General features: G+C 38.7%; 1 protein-coding gene across 3 annotated transcripts in view; it reads right to left on the bottom strand.

The window, feature by feature from the left end:
* Nucleotides 1–775: 775 nt before the first annotated feature.
* The window catches only part of LOC122489909 (amine sulfotransferase-like), a 66888-nt gene continuing 45975 nt past the window's right edge, over nucleotides 776–21688 (bottom strand). For all 3 annotated transcript variants that reach the window (XM_043592183.1, XM_043592184.1, XM_043592185.1), the window contains exons 4-8: nucleotides 13749–13957; nucleotides 12984–13107; nucleotides 11645–11739; nucleotides 9461–9644; nucleotides 776–1036 (exon numbers count right to left, since the gene is read on the bottom strand). In XM_043592183.1, coding sequence (XP_043448118.1) covers nucleotides 915–1036; nucleotides 9461–9644; nucleotides 11645–11739; nucleotides 12984–13107; nucleotides 13749–13957 — 734 coding nt within the window. In that variant the 3' untranslated portion in view covers nucleotides 776–914. The remainder of the gene's footprint in view (nucleotides 1037–9460; nucleotides 9645–11644; nucleotides 11740–12983; nucleotides 13108–13748; nucleotides 13958–21688) is intronic.

Raw genomic sequence — 21688 nt, 5'->3', positions numbered from 1 at the left:
AATACCATCTGTACCTGATTAGGATAAACTTTATAAGAAATGAGCAAGGTTTATTTAAGGACCATGTACCTTCACTAAATGACCAGAAAAAAAAAAACCACAAATAAATGGTGAGTGTATAAAATCTCTGAATGGGAAGACTCAATTAGTGTCGATGTCAGTTTTCAAATGATTTTTTTAAGAGTAAAGCAATACTTAACAAAATTCTAACAAAACTCATCATGACAGTTTATGTTAGAAGTTATGGCATGGTTATGAAAAAGAAAAGTATATCAACAGAAAATACCTCATTTTATGTAAATCAACTCATGGGCAGACAATTCTTTAGAACAAGATAATGTCCATTTTAATCAGTAGGAAAATGATGGCTATTCATTAAATGATTTTGTGTCTTACAACACAAGACAAATGTTCAGATTAAATAAAAATAGGATTTATGAATACATGAACATACTTGTGACAGGAACACTCTGTTAGAAACAAAACATAGAAACCATAAAATGAAATGTTGACTCATCTGACCACCTAAAAATTAAATTCTAAAATATGAAGAAAAACCACAAATCGTTTTTTTATAAGTGACAAGGCTTCTATTTTATGATTTCAAATCAATCATACATTAAGACCTCCTTTGTTGCTCAAGAGCTTTGGAATTGCTGAATGTAGAATAAAATCAACCCCATAATTATACACCAAAACAAAGAGAGGAATCCTCTCCTGATCACAAACTGAGGAATTCAGCAAATGGAAAACAGGCCACAGATGGAAAATGATGTAAAGACAACATATTAATATTTATTAATCATTGAGAGTTTTCAGTAATAAGCCCATGACAGTCAAAGATGAAAATGTAAAATTCAATATATTTCCTTCTGAAGGTGATTTCTGAAAATAGTTGTGCATCACCTAGAATTCTATTCCTCATTCATATCCCAGATGAACTTTAAGGGAAAATCTTTCATATTCTTTTGGAAAACCTTGTCAAACCTTTCATTCTGCTCAACAGTCATGTAATTTTTCCAGTCTCCAATGGTACCTGGAGGAAAAGCAAACAAACTGTTTCAACGAAGACTCTGGGATGAGGGGGCATGATGCCCTAGTGTTGGGAGAAACACCATTGTTTACACTTCCATTTTCCTCCCCGCTAAGGCCCCAGTTGCTCCTGCACATGAGCATGCCCTTCCTCTCCCACCTGATGGCAAGAGGGCACACAAACTCATCACAGTAAATATGATGTGATTTAAGATAGCTAGCCCAACTCCTTAGCTGTCAGCCACCTGGAAAAGGAGAAAACTCATGCAACTACTTTACCATTTTGTTCCAGGCTAGCATGGGCTATTAGAGTTCACAGGAGTCCTTTAAAGGTTTCAAAAATCAGATGTCCCTGGGCAAATATTTACTGACAAGGACATGGATGCTCAGAGAATTTTTAAAATATAGCCCAAGTTCTTACAGTTTTGAATGGCTCACCTGTAACTCTTCCATCTGTACCCACAGAAGGCTTATTAAAGTTTTACATTAAACTTATAGACACAGGAGGAGTCAAGATGGCAGAGAAGTAGGGGGACCCAAAGTTCCCTCCTCCCTCAAACATGGCAGTATTGAGGCCAGAAGACTGGGAATCCCAGGAATCCAGGCTACAGAGTGACAGAAGCATCTCCAGAGGCCCACGGGGACAACTTGGCAGGCCATAGGTGTGTGATTGCAAATTGGGAGAGATAAAATGGGGGGGGGCGTAGGCACAGAGGGAGGGATCCCCTTCAGTGGAGAGACAAAAGGAAGAGAAAGAGAAACTGTGGAAGTGTAGGAATGAATTTGGACAAGAGAAAAACCACAGACCAGGGGGCCCCTGGGTGGCTCAGTCGGTTAAGCATCTGACTTCGGCTCAGGTCATGATCTCGCTGTTGTGAATTCGAGCCCCGCGTCGGTCTCTGTGCTGACAGCTCAGAGCCTGGATCCTGCTTCTAATTCTGTGTCTCCCTCTCTCTCTGCCCTTCCTCCACTCACACTCTGTCTCTCTCTCCTTCAAAAATAAACATTAAAAAAATATTAAAAAAAACCCAAAACCACAGACCGGGGAATGGAAAAAAAGGAAAAAGAACCAATTCCTACCTCATTCTAAGATTGCGGAGCTTTGTCTGGACTGGAGCCTACTGTCCTGCTCAAGCACCTGAGGAGAAGTGGAGCCAGCCCCAGCTCTCGAGCTGACAGGTGCAGTTGGAGAGAGCTATCCTCTCCCTATAGTGCTGTGGGAAGAAGTCATATAGCCTCCAAGGACAAAAGAGCCTGCAGGTGCCTGCCGGTCAGAGACCCTTTGTCAGCTGGCTGGTGGAGTGACCCTACCCTGGGACCGGGACGCAGGAAGTGAGATCCTTTAAGACATGGGGGTTTGAATCCCAGTCTAGCGCCTGGGAGGCACAGAAGACTGGAGCAGGGCAAACCAGTGGCTTGTGCCCATGTGGCAATGTGAGGAGTCAGAAGCCCTTTGTTGGCTGGCTTGACGGAGTGGCACTTCCCCGGAACCAGGCTGTGCAGAGAAGGATCCTTTAAGACATTGAACGAACTGACCCACTTGCACCGGCAGGGCACTGTGAGGATAGCCTGAAAAGAGTGGTTTGGGACTCCCAGTCTGGTGGGGAGAGGCTGGGGTATCCCATTTATCTCCCCCTCACCAACAAGGTGGGGCTTCAGGAAACGGACAAGGAGCCCACAGTGGAGGCAGGACCTGCCTATAGGAAACCATGCCCCTCTACACCTGGTAACTATGTATCTACTGGAGCAAGATTGACACCGGAGGGAATCATACCGCCCCTCCTCCAGACCAGCACAGCCACCAGCCCCAAGGCACTGGCAGATATAGGTCCAGCGTTTTGCATTTTCTGAATTGGTTCTTGGTCAATTCTTATTTTGTGTGTGTGTGTGTGTGTGTGTGTAATTTTTTTTCTTATTCCTTTTCTTTCTCTTATTCCTTCCCTTGTCTATTCTGGTTATTCTGGTTGTTGGTTTGTTTAATCAGAAATTCTTTTTAAAAATTTTTAACATTTATTTATTGTTGAGAGACAGAGAGAGACAGAGCACAAGCAGGGGAGGGGCAAAGAGGGAGAGAGACACAGAATCTGAGGCAGGCTCCAGGCTCTGAGCTGTCGGCACAGAATTCGACATGGGGCTCGAAACCAAAAACCCCGAGATCATGACCGGAGCCATTGTAGGATGCTTAACTGACTGAGCCACCCAGATGCCTCATGCAGACATTTTTAATCTATTCTTTTTATACATCTTCTGTATCTCCTTCTTCATTATTTTCCTCTCTCTCTGTCTCTCTCTCTCTCTCTGGGTTAGGCTGTATAGTTTCTCTGATTCTCTGCCCAGTCAATTTTTTTTTCCTTTCCTTTTTCCCCACCCCTGTCATTTCTCTCTTTGTATGGGATAAGGTTTCTTCCACCACCTCCACCCTTTTTAAAATTTTTTCCAGAGTTACTTCAATGAACAAATCAAAGCACACCTGGTGGAGGGTCCAAAACATCACTACAAGTAGGGAGATAAAGCAACCAAAGTGACAACAGAGAGCAAGAAACATACTCCAAAAAACACCTCCTGAAGGGCCAGGCCCTGGACAGTGTATGACCCCTTTTTAATATAAAAGTGCTCACAAGTGCAGGACATACTATTAAAACACATATGGGACAGAAAACTAGCCAAAATGACAAAACAGAAGAATTCTCCTCAAAAGAAATTCCAGGAAGAAATGACACTAGAGAATTGCTAAATGGATGCAAACAATATATCTGAGCAAGAATTTAGAATAATAGTCATAAGATTATTGCTGGACTTGTAAAAAGCATAAAAGACAGCAGAGAATCTATTGCTGCAGAGATCAAAGAACTAAGGAATAGTCATGATGAATTAAGAAATGCTGTAAATGAAGTGCAAAATAAATTAGATGCAGTGAAATCAAGGAGGGAGGAAGTAGAGGGGAGATTAAGTGAAATAGAAGATAAAATTATGGGAAACAATGAAGCTGGGGAAAGAGAGATAAGAAAATACTAGACCACAAGGGAGAATTAGAGAACTAAGGGATTCAATGAAACATAAAATAATATCCATATCATAAGAGTTCTGGAAGAGGAAAAGAGAGAGAAAGGGGCAGAAGGTTTACTTGAACAAATTATAGCTGTGAACTTCCCTCATTTGGGTAAGGAGGCAGACATCCAAATTCAGGAAGCACAGAACTCCCTTCAGATTTAACAAGAATTGGTTTTCTGCAAGGCATATCATAGTGAAACTGGCAGAATACAAAGATAAAGAGAGAATTCTGAAAGCAGCTAGGGACAAATGGGCCTTCATCTACAAGGGTAGAAACATAAGGATAGTAGCAGACCTCACCACTGAAACTTGGCAGGCCAGAAGGGAGTGGCAGGAAATATTCAATGTGCTTAATACAAAAAGTATGCAGTCAAGAATGTTTGTGCGATAAAGCCTTTCCCATACAAACAAAAACTGAAGGAGCTCATGAACTAAACCAGCCCTGCAAGAAATCCTAAGGGGGACTCTGTGAGTGAAATGCTGTGAAGACTACAAAGGACCAGAGACATCACCACAAGCATGGAACCTACAGACAACACAATGACCCTAAATCCATATCTTTCAATAATAAGTCTGAATGAAAATGGACTAAATGCTCCACTCAGAAGACATAAGGTATCAGAATGGACAAAAAACCCAAGATCCATCTGTATGTCACCTACAAGAGACTCATTTTAGAACTGAGGACACTTTCAGATTGAAAGTGAGGGGTTAGAGAACCATCTATCATGCTACTGGAAGTCCAGAGAAAGATGGAGTAGCCATACTTACATCAGACAAACTAGATTTTAAACTAAAGGTTGTAACGTGAGTTGAAGAAGGACATTATATCATAATTATGGGTCTATCCATCAAGAAGAGCTAACAATTGTAAATGTTTATCCCCCCAACTTGATACACCCAAATACATAAATAATTAATACCAAACAAAAGCAATCTTATTGGTAAGAATATGGTAATTGCAGAGGACTTTAACACTCCACTTACAACAATAGACAGATCATCTAGGCAGAAAATCAATAAAGATACAATTGCCTTGAATGACACACTGGACTGGATGGACTTGACAGATATATTCAGAACTTTTCATCCAAAAGCAGCAATATACACATTCTTTTCGAGTGCACATGGAATGTTCTTCAAGGTAGATCACATACTGGGTCACAAAAGAGCTCTCAATAAATATATAAGAATTGAGATCATACCATGCATATTTTCAGATCCCAATGCTATTAAACTTGAAATCAACCACAAAAAAAATTTAGAAAGCTTCCAAATGCATGGAGGTTAAAGAACATCCTACTAAAGAATGAATGGATCAACCAGGCAATTAGAGAAGAAATTAAAAAATATATGGAAGCAAATTAAAATGAAAACATGACAGTCCAAACCCTTTGGGATGCAGCAAAGGCAGTCCTAAGGGGAAAATACATTGCAACCCAGGCCTATCTCAAGAAGCAAGAAAGGTCCTAAATACATAACCTAATTGCACACTTAAAGGAACTAGAAGCAGAAGAGCAAAGAAACCCCAAAACCAGCATAAGAAGAGAAACAATAAAGATTAGAGCAGAAATAAAAAGTATAGAATCCAAAAAAGGAATAGAACAGATCAATGAATCTAAGAGCTGTTTGTTTTTGAAAAAATGAACAAAATTGATAACTGCCTAGCCAGACTTCTAATTAGAAAAGAGAGAGGACCCAAATAGATAAAATCATGAATGAAAGAAGAGAGATCACAACCAACACCATAGAAATAAAACAATTTGAGAATACTATGAAAAATTATATGCCAAAAAACTGGACAACCTGGAAGAAATGGACAATTTTCTAGACACCCACACACTACCAATACTCAAATGGGAAGATATAGAAAATTTGAACAGACCCTTAACTAGCAAAGTTAGTTAATTTCTGAGATCAGGAACATGACGGGGCTATCCACTCTCACCACTGTTGTTTAACATAGTGTTGGAAGTCCTAGCCTCAGCAATCAGACAACAAAATGAAATAAAAGGCATCAAAATTGGCAAAGAAGAAGTCAAACTTTCACTTTTTACAGACGATATGATACTGTACATGGAAAACACGAAAGACTCCACCAAAAAGTTGCTAGAACTGATACATGAATTCAGCAAAGTCGCAGGATACAAAATCAATGTATATTAATTGGTTGCGTTTTTATACACCAATAAACAAGTAACAGAAAGAGAAATCAAGAAATTGATCCCATTTACAACTGCACTGAGAACCATAAAATATCTAGGAGTAAACCTAACCAAAGATGTAAAAGAGCTGTATGATGAGAACTATAGAAAACTTATGAAAGAAATTGAAGAAGACACAAAGAAATGGAAAAACATTCCTTGCTTATGGATTAGAAGAACAAATATTGTTAAAATGGCAACACTACCCAAAACAATCTACACATTCAATGCAATCCCAATCAAAATTGCACTGGCATTTTTCTGAAATCTAGAGCAAACAATCCTGAAATTTATATGGACCCACAAAAGACCCAGAATAGCCAAAGGAATGTTGAAAAAGAAAACCAAAGCGAGAAGCATCAAAACCCCTGACTCTACAACAAAGCTGTAATCAACAGGACAGTATGGTACTGGCACAAAAACAGACACGTAGATCAATGGAATAGAATATAGAACCCAGAATTGGACCCACAAATGTATGGCCAACTAATGTTTAACAAAGCAGGAAAGTGTATCCAATGGAAAAAAGATAGTCTCTTTAGCAAATGGTGCTGGGAGAACTGGACAGCAACATGCCAAAGAATGAACTGGACCACTTTCTTACACCATACACAAAAATAAACTCCAAATGGATGAAAGACCTGAATGTGAGACAGGAAACCATCAAAACCCTGGAGGAGAAAACAGGCAACAACCTCTTTGACCTCACCTGCAGCTATTTCTTGTTTGACACGTCTCCAAAGGCAAGAGAAATAAAAGCAAAAATGAACGATTGGGACCTCATCAAGATAAAAAGCTTCTGCACTGCAAAGGAAACAATCAACAAAACAAAACTAAAAGGCATCTGATGGAATGGAAGAAGATATTTGCAAATGACATATCTGATAAAGGGTTAGTATCCAAAGTCTATAAAGAACTTAGCAAACTCAAAACCTGAAAAACAAATAATCCAGTGAAGAAATGGGCAGAAGACATGAATAGACACTTTTCCAGTGTCTATTCAAAAAATACATCCAGATGGCCAACAGACACATGAAAAGATGCTCCATGTCACTCATCATCAGGGAAATACAAATCAAACCACATTGAGATACCACCTCACACCAGTCAGAGTGGCTAAAATTAACAATTCAGGAAACAACATATATTGGTGAGGATGTGGAGAAACAGGAACCCACTTGAACTGTTGGTGGGAATGCAAACTTGTGCAGTCGCTCTGGAAAACAGTGTGGAGGTTCCTCAAAGAATTAAAAATAGAACTACCCTATGACCCAGCAATAGCACTACTAGGTATTTATCCAAGGGATATAAGTATGCTGTTTGAAAGGGTCAATGTTTATAGCAGTGCCTTCAACAATAGCCAAATTATGGAAAGAGCCGAAAACTGATGAATGGAATTATGGAAAGAGTCCATCAACTGATGAATGGATAAAGAAGATGTGGTTTATATATATAATGGAATACTACTTGGCAATGAGAAAGAATGAAATCTGGTCATTTGTAACAACGTGGATGGAACTGGAGGGCATTATGCTAAGTGAAATAAGTCAGTCAGAGAAAGACATATCATATGTTTTCACTCATATGTGGAACTTGAGAGAAACTTAACAGAAGACCGTGGGGGAAGGCAATGGGAAAAAATAACTTCAAACACAGAGGGAGGCAAACCCATAAGAGACTCTTAAATACAGAGACAAAGGTGAGGGTTGATGGGTAGGTGGGGGGGCGCAGGGGAGAGGGGAAAATAGGTGATGGGCATCTCACCTGTTGGAATGAACACTGGGTGTTGTATGTAAGCGAAGAATCACGGGAATCTATCACCGAAACAAAAAGTACACTGTATACAATGTATGTTAGCTGACTTGATAATAAATTATATTTAAAAAAGTTATAGACACAGAGATGTGATGACAAATGTGGTGATAGAAGGAAAGGCAAGACAAGAAACACTGATTGTAAAAGCACTCTGAAATAAACAAATGACTGAAACAAACTGAAATACTAACAAAACTGAAAACACAAAGGAAAACCATGTAGGAGTGGTAAAGTTAGTGCAAATGATGTTCCTTTAGATAAAATGTAAGAGAAAAGTACATGTCTATGTAGAAGAAACATATGGGAATGTGCTTTACTTCCACAAGGAAAATTGACTCCTCCTCCTTGTCTTCTTAGCTATTTGAGTCTCTCATTTTCAGGTAAGTTAAAGATGTATAAACACAGAAAAATTTATTTTTTCAAGGGAAAACAAACTTCAAGTGCAATGATGATGGCAGCTGAGAAGGGATGTGGTCTACTACAAGACAGGGTGTTCTGAGCATAACAGGAAGGGAATGTCTCCACTTTAGGTTGGCTCCGAGTTACCAGTGCTTCACATTTTTTAATTGAGCAGGTAAAGATATATGAAGAGACCAGGTGACGGAAATACTGAGAGAAATCAAAGCCAATATTTATTACTACTTGAAAAAGAGGCATGGAACCCTATGATTAAGTGCAAAATTTATGTCTATAGTTCTGCATTATAGATGTTCCATGTACTAAGATAGAAGATCATAAATATAACTTAGAATGATTATACAAGTAACGAAAATATTAAAACATGGTGAAATTTATCAGTTACAGGAAGGAGTCATTCACTTAAAAACTCACTCATCAGAGGTATGAGATATTATAATAAATGAGAGAAACTTACACATTTTTATGAGGTTTACTAGAGGACACATGATAGTCCTGTGCAATAACAAAAGATCAGTGAATGCATGTTGTTAATTCAGCCCTGGGGAGACTCAGGGATAAATCACAGAAATGGAAGGGCAGTCATTGTTGGCCAACAGCCCCAGCATTGCCTCATCATCATGTGCCGATCCCATGCTAATGGAAGGAAACAATCTAACAGTAAATGAACAACCATTTTGTGGCAGACATTGTACTGGCATTGGTAGATTTCCAGGGGCCATGGAGAAGGCCTTTTGATTTTAGGCTATTCATCAGATACATTCACTTACATTATATAGTCTCTTGAAGAGCAACAAGAAGAAATCATGGAAAATCATTTGTCTAGTGACGGGAACTGGGCCATAAGGGTCCATGTTAGAAAAGTGAGCCAGGAAGCTTAGAAGCTACACTTGGTTCATTTGTGACACAGTACAATACAGACATTCACTGTTCAACTTCACCTTTGCGAAGGAAATGACCTTTTTCTTGTATCCCAAATTGGTCCTTTAGTATATTGTCATAATTTGCCCGTGGGTCTAACTTCATGTTCTCAAACATGGCCTGGCCCACCACAGTATCCATGTCCTCATCACTTAATTCTTTCCCCAGAAATTTGCAGACTTTTAACATAGAACCTCTGAGATCCTGAAATAAATCACAGTATGATAAATCATGCATGTTATCACAAAGAAGACTAATACAAGTGTCATAGATAAATATCATTATGGGAGTGAACATCGTAGGTGCTTAGGTTGCTTAGAAAGTGGAGCTGTTCCTTGAGATGTGACTTGCTTATTCCTTCTTGATAAATTAATCCATCACTTGTCCACTGTTTGAGAGCACATTTGGGTTCATTTTGAGAACACTCGTATTTTGTTTTATCTGTGTTACCGGCAAGTATTTGGGGAGTAGCTACTAAATGACAGACACTGCCCTGTGAGATGGTGCGAGTGAACAGAGACACAACTGGGGATGAATCCTAGGAATTCAGTACGAGGACCTTTGGGAAAGACTAATTGTGTAACAGAACTCAGAATATTTCAACAAAGACAAGAAATTTGTTCTGGGAATTAAAGCAAAAATGGGAATTTTCTAGGTAGACAAACTAAAGATATGGAGTCTAGAGAAATGAAAGAATATCTGCAACATTGTGGTTGCGTAGAAGTTGTGAGATAACAGGTCACAGGACAGTTAGAAGTTCAATTTCCGTAGAGCCAGTGGAAACTGGCTTTGGATGAGAATATTGGAGATGAGGGTGGAACCAATAGTGGGATCATATCGTGAGGAAGGTTTCAAGGCGAGCCAGACACTGAATCTCTATTTGGTAGGTGATATGGACTCAACAAGAAAGTCTAGGCTTAGTATCATGCTCTGGGGCAGGTGTAACAGACCAGTGACAAATACTCAGGATGGAGACGTCCTTAGGAGAACTTGCCTCTCAGCTCTTTCTCTTCTTCCCTGCTAAGAGTTCACCTGGTGATGTTCTGGTATTAGTGCCCAGTCCTGATTCAGTAATGATTCTAGTTGATCCATGATCCTCAAAGCAATTCTATTGTCTCTACAAGAGATTATTCTCATTGGTCATATGACCCAATTTTGGCATTGAAACAGAAGGAGGATGTCAAGGGGCTCCTGGGTGGCTCAGTTGGTTATGAGCCTGACTATTGATTTCAGCTCAAGTCATGATCTCATGGGTCATGGAATTGAGCCCTGCCTCCGGCTCTACACTGACTGATCTGAGCCTGCTTGGGATTCTCTCTCTCTCTCTTTCCCTCCCTCCCTCTCTCTATGCCCCTGCACTGTTTATGCTCTCTTACTCTCTTTCTCAAAATAAACTTTTTTAAAAAAGAAAGAGGAAGTCAAAGAGAAGTTAGTATGATTTTCCTCCTAGAGAAAAAGTAGAAATAGAGCAGGGCAAGAAGGCCCCTTTATCCCAGTTCCCTCTCTTTCTGCCTTACATGTTATCATCTGAGGACACAACTACAACTGCCTTGCTACCATGATGGGAGACATCCTTGCCACACCAAATATGATACAAAAGAAAGACAGATAATGCCGGAACATTCTTGACTGCTTAGCAGTAACACTCAGCATAAGGGTAGCCTTCCTCTGGGATTCAGTCAATAAACAACAGAAGTTCCTACATTTTAAGCCAATTAGAGTTGGCTGTACTGGGTGCTGAATTATGTCTAATCATATGGAGGCATTTTCATTTAATTTTTCTGGGAATTTTTAATCATACACAATGCAGACAAGATTAAAGTTTCCCAAGAGATGCACCCAAGAATGATGAACATAACATTTAGAATGTTATTAGAATGAATAGTGCAGAAAATAGATTTCACAATCCATGAAAGAGAGACCAATAGTCTGACTCTAAATAATCAAACGTATGCATATCATATACATACACATACAATTCCTCACACACAGACGATTTTTGAAAAGAAACTTCCAGTATTAGCTGTAAATGAAAACCTGGCAAACAAAGTACAGAAGTGATACTGGAAAAATGTCTCCTGGTCCACTTCATCTGGGATCTCAAATTTGATATCGCCCTTTGGGTGTTCTGGGCATGAGCAATCAATACGTTCAGCCAGGCTGCCTTACAGATTCTGTGAAGTTACTAATGTCACTTTTCTCACCTTTTTAAACTCCTCATACATCATGAACTCGATGTTGAAGAGGCTTTTGTGCTCATGCCAACCTTTGATGTGGTCAAACCAAAGGCTTCCCAGCACTGCGAGAAGAATAGATAGTCATTAAGTAAATGTGTTGAACACGCTGAAAATGAGTTATAGTCTTAGGAGATGCAGGAGTCTTTAGTAACAAAGAAGGAAAAGGAAGTGTGCTGCTAGAGTCCTGATTTCCCCTAGCACCTGGTTATGGGAGAACCATCAAGCTTCTACCAGAAAACAATTACATGAACTCGAGGAGAAATTAGTCTCTTAAAATAGACACAAAATCAACATAGCATGTGGTTAGAAAAACCAAGGAGGAAAATGGAGGAAAGAATCCTCTCCTTCTCACTCCTCCTGGTCTTCCCAAGCACATAGAACTTTTTCCTGGCTACATGGAACATGTGGGATCCCTGAGGAGTCACTTCTGCTCTGCACAGTACATTTGACACTAAACATAGCTCTCCTGTTCCAGATCATCACCTCTACTTCAGAGGACTGGCTCCTGCTCAACCAGCTACAGTGGTGCCTCCTCACAAAAGGAAGTGCGGGGGGTGGGGTCCTGGCTTGCTTAGTGGATAGAGTATACAACTCTTGATTTCAGGGTTGTGAGTTGGAGTCCCATGTTGGGTGTAGAGATTACTTTAAAAATAAATAAAAGTGGTGCCTGAGTGGCTCAGTTGGTTAAGCATCTGACTTTGGTTCAGGTCATGATCTCATGGTTTTTGAGTTGGAGCCCCGCATAGGGCTCTCTGCTGTTAGCACAGAGCAGACTTCAGATCCTCTGTCTCCCTCTCTCTGCCCCTCCCCCACTAGCGTGCACTTCCTTTCTCTCTCACTCTCTCTCAAAAATAAACATTTACAGATAAATAAATATATAAAAATTTAATAAAAAAGAAAGAAATATGGAATAGAACTTTATCAAATAGAAGCTCCTGGCAGCAGCCATTTGCAATATGCAGTGCAAAGCTCCAAACCTGTGATCTGAACTGAGATTCTTCTCACTGAGCTAGAACAGAAACCCCTGTGCTTATGAACCACTGTTTTCATAGCTAAATGTAAATATTCCTTTGTGATACGACTTTGTAATCTTGACAGTCTACTGAGAGAAGCCAGGGGCAGCATAATTTGTAACAATGGCAGGGCATGGTCATCTAGGACAACCCTACCAATGGCTTAATACATTGATTACTCACCCTCATTCAGCTCTACTTCAGCTTCTTTTTTACCCTCTGTCATATTCACTAAGCTTAAACCTCACTCCAGGACAGCAAACTTATTACTTGCTTTATATAAGTTTATTTACCTTTTCCTTCTAGAAATAGTGTCATGAATTCCTCAAAGGTGCTTGCAGCAGGTAATGGCATCTTCTTTGAAAAGTGAAAATATGAGCACATAACGTCCTTAGGGTTTCTGTATACATAAATAATCTGCAAAGAAAGGAAGTAGTCATTATTTCTGTTGCTTTCATTACATCATATTTTTACCCGAATACCTTCCAATTGGGTGAAGTATGTTTTTTTTTTTAACTTTATAATTTCCTAACTATGTCTTGTAGACATTCAGTGTTCTTTGTATTTTGGGTTTCCCCTTCTCTACATTGCGTCTCCCTCCATGATTGGCCTGCGGCTCTCAATTACTCCGCCAGACACACCTCTATCCATGGTGCCCAACCAAAATAGGTGGAAGTATGAAAAGGTAGTGGTGAGGACACTGAGAGCAGTGAAGGAATTGCTAGTATTGTAAGTGCACCTAGTAAGTAAGCTAATTAAAAAAATGGAAGGATATATAATCTAAAATGTGTATTATATTATAATTTACATTATAAAGTTAATTAAATGCACAGATATACACTCTTTCATTTTAATGGCTGTATTACATATGTGATCAGGAAAAGGGTACAAGGTAAAAATCAGATTCTCCACGATAAGAACAAAATGGCTATTGAAAATAAAAGCATGTCAAATGCCACATTTGCTTCAGCTTGATGAATGCAGTGTCAGTGTAATGAAAGGAAATGAAATAAAGAAAAAGAGCAGTTGTCTTTCAACAGCCATAGTCTCTTTCTTACTTTGGCTTTTTTGTTCTTCAGGCCACTTGGAACCAAATAGTATGGGAGGTGGGTAGTGAAGAGACGAGGAGATGGTCTTTTAACAAAATCCGTGTTTTGACTGGGGTACTCAAAATAGGGAACTCGAAAAACTGTCTCCAGATTCCCAGTGCTTTTTCGATGTTCATCAAAATAAATCAAGTTTAATATCTGCTGAAACCAGATGGTTCCTGTAAAACAATTATTTTTGTTTTCAATGATGTACAGATAGAAGTACCATCAGTATTTTAATAAGAGTTTGTTATTATAACATGTATAATGGTAATTTGGTCAGAATGGAATTTTTAATATATTAAAAATGCAGTATGAGTAAAAGAAAACAAACATTTTCTTTATTTTTCCTTTTAAGGGGATGCTACATTTGAAACTCTGTGGGAGTTTGTCGCACTAATTGATTCTTTGAATCTTCTGTGCTTTCTTCTGCTTCATATATGGGACTTTTAAATTACCTTCTATGTCTGCCTCTAGATTTCCTTCCACAAGCCCACTCATAGGACTTTAGGTAATATAAACAAAAAGAAAAAAAAGGAATTTCACTGAAGGAGTCACTTTCCATTTTTCTCCCCTTCCCCATGTTTCCTACTGTGCACATGATGTCCACCTAAGGAAATAGTGTTCATTATAAATCCCTAAGGAAAGCCCTGTGACCCACATGGAGACAGGAAGGGAAGGATGATGCCTAAAGTTGGGCCTTTCACTGTATGTAGGATGTGACACATTTTTCTGATGACTACTTCTCTTAATTCTAATTAAAGAGGACATTTGTCTCAGGATATTTGCGTGTAATTGCCTGCTTTAGATTTCTTACACTTAATTTACATGATTCATATAAAGATTAAGATTAAGGGTATAAGATTAAAACATACCCTCTATAAAGGTCATGGTTCAGATATATCCAGGCAATGTTCTTAAAAAAAACGTACCCAACTAAAAATCGTAAGTCCCAGAAAGGTTCCAATCAACTTCTGAAATGAGAAAACCCACTGGCCCCTCATCAATTCCCATCCTAGCCTTCCTTCCTAAGACCATCCAATCACCCATGCTAAGCAGCAGCACCTGGTGAGCAAGATCAGTTTTGGGTGCAGAAGCCTTGCTAGCAGGTGCAGGTGGGGTGCAACTTATCTGGTCATCTCATTATCTTAATATTGGTGGTTTTAGTCCTCCAGTGTTGCACAGGGAAGACCATGACCACGTGTGCCTGCATGTTACCTCAGCTGGTAACTCAATGAGTTCAAATTCATGAAAACTTGTTATAAGGCTCTGGAAGGTTTCTTTCATCCTTTTGCTTTCCCAGATAAAAGATACTGCTTCTGCAGGAGGAATCACAGATTCAGGAGGGCTGACAGGTTTTCAATCATGGCACAGTTCTGCAGGGATTCAAACAATATGATGTAAAAATCTCTGCAGAGATTCAAAAATTCAGATATCTGTTTTCAGCTTCTTCTGCCACTCTCCCTTTTACACTTTTCCCAATCCCCCCTCTCTCTTCCTCTCTCCCTCCCTCTCTCTCTGTCTCTCTCTCCCCACTTCCCTCCTTTCCTTCCTTTCTTTATTTTTCTTGGCCTATTTGATAGTCAGGCGTTAGTGTAATGAGATACGAATTATCTTCTTCAGTTCATGCTATATTAATAACACTGATTCACCAAAGGCCCTCCCTCTCTGTTTGTCCATTTATTCTCACTTGCTGTTTCAATTCCTACTACTACCCCCACCACAGAAAAGCAGGTGTTGGGGTTTAAAGTGCATTCCTCATTGGAAAGTGTTCTTGTGGAACGTGTATTGTTGTATGTGTTTCTATTTCCTATCCATGTGCATCATTTCTTTCTGTTTGCCACTGTGTGCTGTGGTTTAATGTTCATTTACATGCTACATCTGATCCAATGTGCTTAATAGATGCTGTCTATGTTTCTGGGTGTGCATTCCTGCACTGACCTATCCATTTTCCACCAATGGACACCCCAACCCAAACAACACTGCCATGTATATCCTCATTCGTGTTCACTATGTACCTGTATGAGATTTTCATAGGGACAAATATTCAGGAGAGGAATTGCCTGTTATAGGTGTATTTTAGTTGTCCAGGTAGTGCCATACTGCTTTCCAAAGAATGGCTGCTTTAAACTATTCTCCCAGGGGTAAAATGCTTATGCATATACATCTCTCTGCACTCCTTGCCATGTTAAGATTTACTCATTTTCTAATTTTTGTCAGTCTAGTAGATGTAAAGTAATATATCATTGTCTACCAACTTGGGGTTTTTTTGGTATTGGCGGAGGGTGGTTTTCTTCTGTAAATTTTCAGATTATTTCTTTGACTCTTTTTATTCTCAGATTGCTGCCCCACACTTGATTTGTAGTTCCAATATATGGTAGATAAAAAATATTTTTTTCATTGTAGACATAGCATGTATATTCTTTCTGTCACCTATTAACTTTGCCCAAATGATTCTTAGTGAAGCAAAACCCAAACTGCTTAACTTTGATGTAATTGAATTTATTAAAGTTTAAAGTTTTGCCTGTATTTTATTTTTTGTTTCAAGTTTTTTATTTCAATTCTAATCTTTTAACATAGAGTAATATTGGTTTCAGGAGTAGAAGTTATTGATTTATCAATTACAAATAACAGCCAGTGTTCATCACCACAAGTGCCCTTTTTAATGCCCATCACCCTTCTACCCCGTTTCCCACACACCTCCCTCCATAAATCCTCAGTTTGTTCTCTATCATTAAGTGTCTCTTGTGGTTCATTTTCCTCTATTCTCACCCCCGCCATGTGCTCATCTGTTTTATTTACTAAATTCCATGTGTGAATGAAATCATATGGTATTTGTCTCTCTCCGACTGGCTTATTTCACTTAGCATAATACACTCTAGCTCCAACCACATTGTGGCAAATGGCAAGATTTCATTCTTTTCGATGGTTGAGTAATACTCCATTGTATGTATAAAACACATCTTCTTTATCCGTTCATCAGTCTATGAGCATTTGGCTCTTTCCGTAATTTGGCTATTGTTGAAAATGCTAGTATAAACATTGGCATGCATGTGCCCCTTTGAATCAGTATTTTTGTATCCTTTGGGTAAATACTAGTAGTACAATTGCTGGGTCATAGGGTAGTTCTATTTTTAACTTTTTCAGGAAACTCCATATTGTTTCCACAGTGGCTACACCAGTTTGCATACCCACCAACAGTGTAAGAGGGTTCCTCTTTCTCTGCATCTTTGTCCACCATCTATTGTTTCCTGCACTGTGAATTTTAGCCAATCTAGCAGGTGTCAGGTGGTATCTCACTGTGGTTTTGATTTATATTTCACTGATGATGATTAATATTGAGTATCTTTTCATGTGTCTGTTAGCCATCTGGATGTTTTTGGAAAAAAATATATTCCTGTCTTCTGCTACTTTCCTCACTGGATTATTTGTTTTTTTTTAAGTGTTGAGTTTGGTAAGTTCTTTATAGATTTTGGATACTAACCCTTTATCAGATATGTCATTTGCAAATACCTTCTCCCATTCCATAGGCTGCCTGTTAGTTTTGTTGTTTGTTTCCTTCACTATGCAGAAGTTTTTATTTTGATGAAGTCCCAATAGTTCACATTTGCTTTTGTTCTCCTTGCCTCTGCCGATGTGTGGGGTAGGAAGTTGCTACTGCTGAGGTCAAAGAGGTTGTTGCCTGTGTTGTCCTCTAGGATTTTGATGGTCCTGTCTCATATTTAAGTCTTTGATGCATTTTGAGTTCATTTTTGTGTATGGTATAAGAAAGTGGTCCAGTTTCATTTATCTGCTTGTTTCTTTCCAGTTTTCCCAAAACCATTTGATAAAGAGTCAGTATTTTTTTTTTACACTGGATATTCTTTCCTGCTTTGTCAAAGATTGACCATATAGTTGTGGGTCCATTTCTGGGTTTTCTATTCTGCTTCACTGATCTCTCTGTGTGTTCTTCTGCCAGTACCATACTACCTTGATCATTACAGCTTTGTAATATAACTTGATGTCTGTAACTGTGATGTCTCCAGCTTTGTTTCTCTTTTTCAAAATTGCTTTGACTCTTCAGGAAATTTTGTGGTTCCATACAAATTTTTTGTATGTTTTTAAGTTTGCTGTAGCTCTGTGAAAAATGCTGGTGTTATTTTGAGAGGAATTGAAGTAGTAAAGTAAATTAGGTAGTAAAGACATTTTAACAATATTTGTTCTTTCAATCCATGAGCGTGGAATATATTTCCATTTCTTTATGTTGTCTTAAATTTCTTTCAGAAGTGTTCTAAAATTTTTAGAATATAGATATTTGGTTAGGTTATTCCTAGGTACCTTATGAGTTTTTATGCCTTTGTAAGTGTAATGCTGATTTCTCTTTCTGCTGACTCATTTTTGTTGTAAAGAAGTGAAACTTATTTCTATGTTGATTTTCTATCTTGCGACTTTCCTGAATTTATGTATCAGTTCTAGAAAATTTTTGGTGAAGAGTTTTGTGTTTTCTACATACAGTATCATGCCATTGGTGAATAGTGAAAGTTTGACCACTCTCTTGGCAAGTTGAATATATTTTATTTCTGTCTGCTGTCTGATTGCTGAGGCTAGGACTTCTAGTACTATGGCACATAACAAGTGTGACAGTGGGCATCCCTGTCTTCTTCTTGACCATAGCAGTAAAGCTCTCAGTTTCTTCCCATTGAGGATGTTGTTAGCTCTGGGTCTTTTATATATGCCCTTTATGATGTTGAGTATGTTCCCTCGATCCCTACTTTGTTGTAGGTTTTTATCATGAATGGATGTTGTACTTGGTAAAATACTTTTTCCTGCATCTACTGAGAGGATCATATTGTTCTTATTTTTTATTTTATTTTGTGTAGTATATCACATTCATTGAATTTCAAATATTTGTTTCTTTCTATATCATATATTTCTACTCTAATCTTTATTATTTCCCCTCTTCTGATAGTTTTAGGCTTTATTTCTTGTCCTTTTTCCAGCTCCATTAGGTATAAACTTAGGTTGAATATTTGAGATTTTTCATGGTTGCTGGATGTATTTATATATTGAGGTTCTTGTTATATATCCCTTCTTATGTATGCTTTTGCTGCACCCCAAATTTAGTCCTTTGTGTTTTCATTTTCATTGGCTTCCATGTATTTTTTTCCAATTTCTTCTTTAATGTACTGGCTGACCCATTAATGCTTTAGTAGGATTACCTTTAACCTCAATGAATTTGAGGTCTTTCCAAATTTTTTCTTGTGGTTGGCCTCAAGTTTCATAGTATTGTCTGATATTATGCATATTATGATCTCAATCTTTTTGTACTTGTTGAAGACTGATTTGTGATCTAGTATGTGATCTATTCTGGAGATTGTCCCACTTGCACTTGAAAAGAATGTGTACTCTACTTCTTTAGGATGAAATGTTCTGAATATGTCTGTTAAATCCCTCCAGCCCAGTATGTCATTCAAAGCCATTGTTTCCTTCTTGATTTTCTGCATAGATGATATGTCCATTGATATAAGTAGGGTATTAAAACCCCCTACCATTATTGTATTATTATCAATGAGTTCCTTTACGCTTGTTATTCATTGTTTTGTATACTTGGGTGCTCTCAAGTTGGAGGCATCAATATTTAAAATTGTTAGATGTCCTCATTGGATAGACTTCTTAATTGGGACCTAGAACCCTTCTTTGTCTCTTGTTACAGTCTTGGTTGAAAATCTCGTTTTTCTGATATAAATATTGCTACTCTGGCTTTCTTTTGACATTGGCTTGCATGATAAATGGTTTTCCTTCCCCCCACTTTCATCTGCAGATGTCTCTAGGTCTTAAATGAGTCTCTTGTAGGCAGCATATAGATAGGTCTTGTTTGTTTTGTTTTGTTTTGTTTTGTTTTGTTTTGTTTTTACCCATTCGAACACCCTATTTCTTTTGATTGGAGGACTTAGTCAATTTAAATTTAGAGTGATTATTAATAGATACGAATTTCATCCATTTTATTACTTGTTTTTTCTGGAGATTTTCTCTGTTCCTTTCAGTCTTTGTTGTTTTTGGTCTTTCTTAATTACTCAAAGAGTCACCTTTAATATTTCTTGCAGAGCTGGTTTAGTGGTCATGAACTCTTTGAGATTTTGTTGGGAAACTCTTTATCTCTCTTTCTATTCTGAATGATAACCTTGCTGAATAGAGTATTCTTGGCTGCATATTTTTTCCCATTCAGCACTTTGACTATATCATGCCACTCCCTTCTGGCCTGCCAAATTTCTGTGGATAAGTCTGCTGCTATCCTTATTTATCTTTGTAAGATAGGGATTTCTTTTCCCTTGTTTCTTTTAGGATTGCTTTCTTATCATTGTATTTTGCAAATTTTAGTATGATATGTCTTGGTGTTGGGCTGCTTTTGTTGATTTTTCTGGAAGTTCTCTATGCCTCCTGGATTTGGATGTCTGTTTCCTTGTCTAGATTAGGGAAGTTTCAGCTATAATTTGCTCAAATAAAACTTCTGCCCCCTTTTCTCTCTTCTTCTTCTTCTTCTTCTTCTTCTTCTTCTTCTTCTTCTGAGACTCCTTACACATTGTAGAGTCCCTGGGTTTCTTATGTCTACATTTATAATCCAATATTTTCCTTTTCCTCTTCTTCTCAGCTTCATTATTTTCCATAATTATCTTCTATATCACATATTAATTCCTCTGCTTCTTCCTTCCTATGGTCATTACATCCAATCAGTTTCACATCTTGGTTATAGCAGTTTATATTTCAGCTTGACCAGTTTGTAGGTCTTTTATCTCTGCAGTAAGGGACTCCCTGGTGCTTTCTATACTTTTCTCAAGCCCAGTATTCTTATGATTATTGTTTTAAATTCTGGATCAGCCATATTATTTATATCTGTTTCGATTAGATCTTTGGCCGCCATGACTTTCACTTGTTCTTTCTTTTGAGATGAATTCCTCTGTCTTGGCATTTTGTCTAGGTATCTGTCTTCTGTAACTTAGAAAAGCCAGTTATCTTTCTTGCTCCTGAGAGTAATTGTTTTGTAAATAAGAGGTCATATAGTGACCAAGGACTGGCATTTCAAGAAATGTTTCTGCTGTATACTGTGTGCACTCTGCTATTGTATTTTGACTGCTCTTTCCCTCAGGTCATTCATCTGCAGAATTTCAGTTTACCTGAAGTGTGAGTGTTTCGATCTTGTCCAGTGTGTAGAGAGTTTTAAGTAGATATGTTTTGGTCTGCTTGTTAAAAGAGGCTAGCTCCAATTTCCACTAGATCTGAAGCTTTGCAGCACTCTATAATGGGTAGATTTGGTGCATATGGGGATTTGTGCTGGTCTTCTGGGGAAGAGGTCTGCTGCCACTCTGGCTCTCAGGCACACTTGCCCTCATACAAAAGCACCTGCAGGCTTCAGGCAGTTGATCTTTGTGTAAGCAGCTCAAGCTTCCACTGCAGGTGCTGTGCTGCTCATTGTAGTCTGTCTGTGCTGATGAGTGGGGATAAAAATTGAGTCAGCTAGCTCTATCCTCCCTGGAGAGGGAAATTCATGCCCAAAGCTGTTCCAGAAGCCCTCGCAGAAGAGCAAGCTATCTCCCTTCATTGTCCCAGACATCCCTCAAATCTCTGCCTTCATCCTGTCTACGTCTCAGCCATCTGCCCACCCAGCAGTGCAGTGCTGTGTGTTTTATTTCATGCAGGGACTGGGTTTTAAAGCTCTAAATTTTAGGTACCAGGTGCAGTGTGGATCCCTGCTGATCCTCTGGGGGAGGGTCTCACACGGGGCTGGTGCTGGTTTGTTCCAGAAGGGCAGTTTCACAAAGCCACAGGGGCTTGGAGTGTATGGTAAAGCACATCAAAAAGCCATCCTCAACAACTGTCCCTGCTTACATTTTAGTGAAAGAGCAATGCAATCACACCTGCAGGCTCTTTTGTCT

Source organism: Prionailurus bengalensis, chromosome B2 (genome assembly GCF_016509475.1).
Source record: "Prionailurus bengalensis isolate Pbe53 chromosome B2, Fcat_Pben_1.1_paternal_pri, whole genome shotgun sequence".
Classification (NCBI taxonomy): Eukaryota; Metazoa; Chordata; class Mammalia; order Carnivora; family Felidae; genus Prionailurus; species Prionailurus bengalensis.
The sequence above is the reverse complement of the archived record's forward strand: the minus strand, read 5'-3'. Positions and strand labels throughout refer to the sequence as shown.